Source organism: Mastomys coucha, chromosome X, assembly GCF_008632895.1.
Source record: "Mastomys coucha isolate ucsf_1 chromosome X, UCSF_Mcou_1, whole genome shotgun sequence".
In the NCBI taxonomy this organism is placed as follows: domain Eukaryota; kingdom Metazoa; phylum Chordata; class Mammalia; order Rodentia; family Muridae; genus Mastomys; species Mastomys coucha.
Genome location: NC_045030.1, coordinates 153,388,058 through 153,395,995, shown reverse-complemented (window position 1 = coordinate 153,395,995; position 7,938 = coordinate 153,388,058). Strand labels below are relative to the sequence as shown.

The 7,938-nt window shown below is 38.3% G+C and overlaps 1 protein-coding gene across 1 annotated transcript in view; it reads right to left on the bottom strand.

Annotated features, from left to right (window-relative positions):
• The window catches only part of Map3k15 (mitogen-activated protein kinase kinase kinase 15), a 135,287-nt gene that overhangs the window by 51,055 nt on the left and 76,294 nt on the right, over window positions 1–7,938 (bottom strand). The window contains exon 7 of the mRNA XM_031383342.1: window positions 1,164–1,334. Coding sequence (XP_031239202.1) covers window positions 1,164–1,334 — 171 coding nt within the window. The remainder of the gene's footprint in view (window positions 1–1,163; window positions 1,335–7,938) is intronic.

The following is a 7,938-nucleotide window of genomic DNA, read 5'->3' as shown; positions in this document are numbered from 1 at the left end:
CCTGACTCTGCCTCCCAAGTGCTGGGATTAAAGGCGTGTGCATATTAGCTTTTCTAGCCTTGCCAAACCCTCAAGCTGACACCAACTTTAGGAGTGAGACCTAGAAAAGGAACTGCCTTAAAACCCCACAGAATCACAACCCACAAATGGCTACCATGTGAAGCTACTAACATTAAGGGTTGTTATGTAGTAAGCCACAGAAGGGACACTCCTTAAAATATACACATTGTCTAAAAGTAAGAATATACCTGTTAAAAATGCATATCAGATATCATCAGTCCTTGATCAAAACTATCCAATGATGTCCCTTCCCATTTAAGAGTATTTTGAAAATAATCTTTATGTCTCATTCATTGATCTTCTTTTGCCTATTCCTCACCATTACTGTGTCCAGCATGGTTCCTCCCCCAACATCTTTGCCCTTAACCTTCCCTTATGAGGAACGCTTTCTTCATATTTATTGTGAAGCCTAGTCCTTCACTGCCTTCCTATCTCCACTGGCCTTCATTATCCTGTTTAAAACCACAAACTATGGACTACAAACAGAGCACTTGCCTAGCATGTACAAAGTCCTGGGTTTGATCCCTAGAACCCCCAAAATAAGACAAAATAATTAAAAATTGAAGACCATTCTCCCAGACTTCCTTTTACTCTCTTTCTCTGATTACCCACCCCAAGCCTTTACCATCAGCTGATATCCTACAGATTTTATTTGCTTCCTGACTTTTCTTACCAGAAAGGCAAGGTTCCCAAAAGACAAGGATTCATATCTACTGTGACCAGCCCAAAGTAAGCCTTCAATAAAATAAATAAATAAATAAATAAATAAATAAGTTGAATAAAGACAGGCAGACATGAACAGCTTACAAGGAAGATGAAGCCCAATGGTGGTGAAGACAATTCTGGAAAGGGCAGCTGGTTCTGAGTATGTGAAGCCTCATTCCCATCTCATGAATGAGTAGATGAATGGGGTAAGCATAAACAACAGGAATCACTATTTCTTGTGGTTTTCTCTCAGATCCAGGAATGTGAACATTCTTTGACCACATACATATATTGCAATTATTTTCACTGTTGGTCAGTAGACATACACACAACCAGGAAAGACCTGGCTACTTTGCCTACATGGTTCTGTTCTATGTAACACTGTGTGTAGTATTTACCACTCAATGGCACTGTCTCTGCTTGCATCCTCTTCACAACCTGAATCCAGGAAGATGTCCTTGTAGATCCTCCCACACAGGCAAAACATGTCAGGAGCTGGGTGGTCACAGGTCTGCAGAACTTGGAGCATGACCTGAAGAGCCTTTTCACGGTCACCTGTGCTGTTTCTCCTGAAAGATATGTTATGAGATCACAGCCATGTAAATTAACATGTTTATGTATATATATTTGTTCTGCTCAAAGAAAAAATACTTTAAGATTTCTTTTTTCTGTCTGTAGTGTATGATAGGGCTTCTCAGCCCCCATAATTTCACAAGATAATTCTAATAATAAGTATTATTTTATTTCTATTCTCGCCATCTTTTTTGGATGTGATCTCACTTTGTAGCCCTGGCTGTTCCCTGAAATCACTGTGTAGACCAAGCTGTTCACTCAAACTGGCAGCAATTCTTCTGCCTTTACCTCTCTAGTGCTGGTACAAACATGTGCCACCATGCCAGGCTCTTCTTAGATTCCTGTGTTTCCCATTGGTCTGTGGCTATGAAGATTTTTGGCTATAACCACAGTCTTCTCCACTTTTGAATACTTTTTTTTAACATTTTACATAAAATTTCAAAAGGCAAATAACCTAACTTAACAATTCTACTTCTAGAATTTACAATATATAATCTTCCCCAACAAATGTTATGGCATTGCTTTTAATACACATTGGGGATGGTTGCAAATGTCTGTTAACAGAATAAACGAACAGATAGATGTATTGTATAACAACCAAGCTATGTAATATTACTATGCAGCTCTTAGAAAGGAATAGATAAATAATAATGTAGACTAATATATACATACTGTTATATGGAAAATGCTAATGTAAAGCATGATCTTGTTCTTTGAAATAAACACTACTAACATATATGTTCATGCATATAGACAGATGCCTGGAAGGATAAACATTAATCTCTTTAGAAAACTCCTATGAGGACTTATGTAAAGTGGTATTTTTTAATGCCTTGTTAATAGCTGACAATAATAGTGACTCTTTTAAATATTTTTATTGGGACATGCCACTCAGCCCAAGCTGGAATGAAATTCACTATGTATCCCCAGTCTGGCCTCAATCTCATGGTAATCCCTCTGCCCCAGCCTCCAAAATTCTGAGATTACATGTGCCAACTACTATACCAAACTTTATTTTAGTAAACCAATAAAAATTATCCTTAGTTCCTTGGTACTTTTATAGCAGGTTTTAATATTTTCTTTCCTAAAGACATATACCTTGAAAACACACTTCAGCATCCAAGAAGACATAATAGTACATTGTCTTTCTCAACAAGGGAGCCTCTATATAATTAAATAATAATGATCCTACAGAACATTACTTCATCATTTGAATGACCATTTTCTAAATCCTCCCAAAGATAGTATATGACTAGCTCCATTGTGCATACATGAGATAAATTTATTATGTCATACAGTGGATTCCATAGGGCATTAAGGTTTAATTTTCTGTGTTGGAACTCAACCCAGGTTGAGAAGGGACAATCTAGACATTTGGCATCCTTCTGAAAACCTGTAATAATTAAGCATGTTTTCCATTCAGTCTTTTTTTATCTTCTACTTTGGTCTTGTTTTAATGTATTTGGTTTCCCTCTGTCATACAGTATCTAATTTAGTCAGCCCACAAAACAGATTGCTTTTTGTATGGCCTATCATGATATTCTTTAATCATTAGAGTTAACTAAACCAACTCAAATTTACTAAAGCATCTAGATAACTCATAACATCTATAGTAAGAATAAGGAAAACAGTTCTACACCTGATACTAGCCAACTTTTGAGTCAAGCAATATTCAGGATTTTGCAAAGAATGTACTTAACTCACCTAAATGCTTAACTCCTGATGATAATTCAGGTTAGATTTTTTCTGTACTAGTTATACTATGATTTCCTTATAAGTTTTTTTATATTTTTTAAAAGATTTACTTATTTATTTTATATGTATGAGTACATTGTAGCCATAAAGATGGCCATGAGCCATCATGTGGCTGCTGGGAATTGAACTCAGGACCTCTGCTTGCTCTGGCCCTGCTCGCTCTGGCATAATAAACTGTAGCTGTCTTCAGACACACCAGAAGAGGGCGTCAGATTTTATCACGGATGGTTGTGAGCCACCATGTGGTTGCTGGGATTTTAACTCAGGACCTTTGGAAGAGCAGTCAGTGCTTCTTACCCGCTGAGCCATCTCGCCAGCCCTCCTTATGAGTTTTTAAATTATTACTATTAATTTGCACTTACCCTTATTAAAACAAAATGTCTTTTGAATATACACAAAACAAAAATCAAGCACCTAAAAAAAAATGAAAAGCCAAGAGATTTTTTTCAGCTTAAAAACCACTTTAAGACAGGTGCTGAAGAGCTAACACCTTTAGTTGGTTACTAATCAGATTTCAGTTCCTCTTAGCATTTTCAGATCCCAAGTATCCAGAAACAAGCCCTAAAGACAACGACTCCTGGGTTTAATCAGTCAGAAGTTTAGTCAGTCAATCAGTTTCTGATACTATGACCAGTTTACAAGGAAGAGAAAGTAAAGATGAGAGGGTCTTAACTGTATTAGACATACCTAGGGGGTCTTTAAAAGTCTGGGGATTCAGGATGTGTCCAAGAGTAATTACATGTGAATCTCCAGAGATGCTATTTGGATGCTTATGCCTTTTATCTTGCACATTCTGATCCAGTGTGTCTGCACTGCTAAGTCTATTGAACAGTCCTTAGGCTGATTATTTGATCTACACATCTATTTGACTAATGTGTGCATTGGACCTATGTTTGCACTTGACAACTGTGGCTCCTTTTTCGTTCATTTGATGTCCCCCCAATCCTGTTTATCCATCAAGTACACGCCACTGGTTTTTATTTCAAACCATATCTGGTTAGTCCACTCCTCATGACTTCCACAGTTACCAACATAGCCCAAGCCACTGTCATTTCCTACCATATCCCTTACTTCTCCACAATCTATTCTTAACTCAGAAGTCATTGATCCTGCAACAATTTAATGTCAGGTAACAAAATCCCAGAACTCTGGAGGCTAAAGCAGGAGTATTGTAAATCGGAGGCCTGGGCCTCAGACTTTGTCTCTAATAACAAGATAGCAGCAGCAGCAGCAGCAGCAACAACAACAACAACGACGACAACGACAACAACAACGACAACAACACAACAACAACGACAACAACACAACAACAAACTCCTCAGGCCCTCTTAGCTTAGAAGTATCATCTTCTAAAAATTGTCTTTAATACTTCCCAAGATCTTATAGCTAGTTATTTCTCCAATCTCATACCTTAACATCTACCATTCCCTATCATCTATTCTACTCCAGCTCTACAAGCCTTCTTATTGTTCCTAGGGCTGGTAAATACATGATATGGCTCCTGATTACTTTCTGACTTTACTCCATATCACTTTCTAATCAGTCAGGCTTTCTCTGATGAGACCACTCCCCTTTCTAGAACATTGTCTTGCAACTGCTGTAAATATAATAGAAGATTTTTAAGGTGTACAAGTATGTGCAGAATCATTTTTGTTCATGGGAAGTCAGGATGAGGTCAGTCCTAGAACTATAACAATTTCCACATTTGTTTACCTGGTCTATGTAGATGGCTAAAGGAAAGATCCTTTGATAGTAAAGACAAGGAGCAAATTGGCTTTCTTTTTTAAAGAAAAAAATTGTAGGTGATAGAATAAAATGCAATCTAGAATCTTTCTTAAGCAAAACAAAATCACTTATCCTAAAAATTTGCTTGCTTCATCCCCACCCTCTGAATTTAGTCTAGAAAGCCACAAATGAAGGAGATATTCAGAAACCAAAAGCTGTTGTATGCATTAGTCACAGCACTTGGATTCTAGGCCCTGCAAGAACTGAATCCAAAGATATCAGAAATGGCAGTCACTGGCCCTTCCTGTGCAAATATTGACCCGGCAGCAGAGGGACAGGAGGTTGGGGGTTGGGCTAATCACAACTGAAGTGAATCAAATTAAAAATGTAATCCACTTTCAACCCAGCTACTCTCTAAAACCATAAAAAAGCCATAAATGCTAATCACCAGGCCTAGACAAGGCCTCTAATATTCACAGTAACAAACAAAATAAAACCACACTTCAGACTTAGGTCTTTTAGGTCTGTGTGGAGTATAGTAAAATATTAAGACGTGCAGAGAAGCAGAAAAATGTAATCCAATAATTGAGATATAACATAACCAACTGGACTGACCAGTGATGACTTTACTGAAAGTAACAAAAACTCCACTCCAAACAAGAACTTGAAATCAACTATTAAAAATACATTGCTTCTATGAATATTGTGTATGGTGGGAGAAGAAAAAAGGAGAGGAGGAGGAAAGAGGGAAGAGAAAGAATGAAGGAATAAAGGAGAGTAAGGAGAGAAATGAAAACTCCAAAACACAAGAACCACAGGAAAAAATAAAAATCACTGAATGAGCATATATCAGTTCAGACACTACCTCAGACCCCTGCCACCAACCTCCACGAAAACCACCCCAAAACCCCTCAAAAAAAGCGGGAGAGGGTGGGTTGGTGATCAGGGAGAGAGGGAAGGGAACAGGGTTTTTTTTAAATTTATTTTTTATTTTTTTATTTTTTTATTGGAGGGGAAACTGGGAAAGGAGATATATGACATGTAAATAAAGAATATCTAATAAAAAGGAGCTATCATCTGAAATGTAAATAAAGAAAATATCTACTAAAAATGAAAAAAAAAACACAAATTGGGGCTGGATGGTGGGGAAAATGACTAGGAAAATGGCAAAAAAACATAACTTTGGGGTGTTAAACCATTGTACCTTTTGACAGTGGTAATCCTATGAGTGTATTTTGCTGACCACACTTATCAAATTATATACTTACAATTTACATTTTATTGCATATAAACTATGCCACAATTTGCATTAAAAGTATACAGAAAACAATTGGTATACCTGACAGTGTTTTGTTGGGCCAGTGTCTGTTTTCTTTCAGATACTTTCTATCTTCACTATTCTGCTTCATTCAAGAAGCTAAGTCTCCAGGCTTCTGATAACCATCTATCTGGTAATAGCCATTGAAAGGGCATCTAGGTAGGTAACTGGAGGGTGGGGAGAAGGAAGAGACCAGGCAACTTTGTCGACCCTTTCCTGGCTTGGGGGACTTCCAGCCACAGATGGTTCTCTTCCATTAGCAGTTCCCATCAGGCTGCCTCCAGGTGACTCTGATGTCTTGCCTTCTGGTAATTTCACCTCCATTCTAGACCCCTCCAGATAAAGGGTAGCAGCAGCTTCTTACAGCTAATTTTTCTGGGGGGGGGCTCCTGATTTTCTGACCCCCCTCTTCAACTCTCTCATTGCCTGTGCAACCAATTTCCTGTGTTCAGTTTTCTCTATTTAATACATAGAGTAGCTGTTTCCTGATTGAGCTCTGACAGATACACACCTGCCACAGGAAAGCAGGTGCCCTCCCCTGGCCAGATGCCTCATATTTACAGATGAGAAGGGAACAATTAGAGACAACCTAACCTGTGTTCTCATGCCAACGATGCCCACAACCAAAGAAACACAAATCAAAATAGGTGTTTCCTACTCTACAAGTAGGTCCAAGTTATATCATGTGGCAGAAGCATTCCTGCCATGCTCCCATCATACCAAGTTTCCTAAGTCTTCAGGGGATCACAAAAAAATGTATGTGATGGCTCTATATGAATGACTAGAAGATTGTGCAAAAGAGCTGGACATTTTGTAAACTGCTCTCCAACTTACACAAAGACAGCAGGATCTGAAGCACATTCCTGCCTTGATCTTGCCCTGTAGCATGTTACCAGAGATCTTCACAATGGATCCAGTTACATCCCCACTCCTATCTACCACTGGGAGTGGGCTCATTGCAGCTTATTTCCTTTTCTTCCTGACCACCCAGACTCCATTTCCCAACTTCTCTTACAAGTAGGCGGGATTTATTTTGGGTGAATGGACAGAGGAAGAAAGGAACAATAGACATCAATCCCTCACTAGGCTCATACTAGCCTCCATACAATGACTGGAAAGTAGAAACAACCAAAATATCCTCCAGCAGATGAAATGATAAATAAAATATGGTCTATGGAATGCTTAGGAAATCAATGGAATGCTTAGCAACAAAAATGAAGTATGGACACAGTCTACAATACAAATGAATGTTTAAAATATTATGCCACATGAATAAGTCCTACTCAAAACAACAAATCCTTTATCATTCTATTTATACGAAGTGGCCAGGGCAAGCAAAGCCACAGAGATGGGAGAAAAGGTGAGGGAATTGGAATTCACTACTAATGAGTTGCCAGAATAGATTAATAGTGAATAGGGAGGAAGCCTGGAGGAGACAAGAAAGGGAAGTGACTGCTAATAGATTTATTCAGGATTACTAATGCAAATGCTCTAAAATTAACTGTCATTGTGATTGTACAACTTTGGCAATATGCTAAAACTTACTGACTTACTACTTGCATGGTATGTATGAGATATTGCAATAAAGCGGAAACAAAACACACAGCTCTCCCCTTACAATTTACTTCTTCATTTTTTATCACTTGACCTAAAGGAGATCTGATAGTCTATGAAAGGACAGAGCCTTGAGATGGATAGAGACTAGGTTGTCAAGTAATAACCTGAAGAAGGTCTGAGTTCGAGGCTAGCCTGGTCTACACAGTGAGTTCCAGGACAGCCAAGGCTACACAGAGAAACCCTGT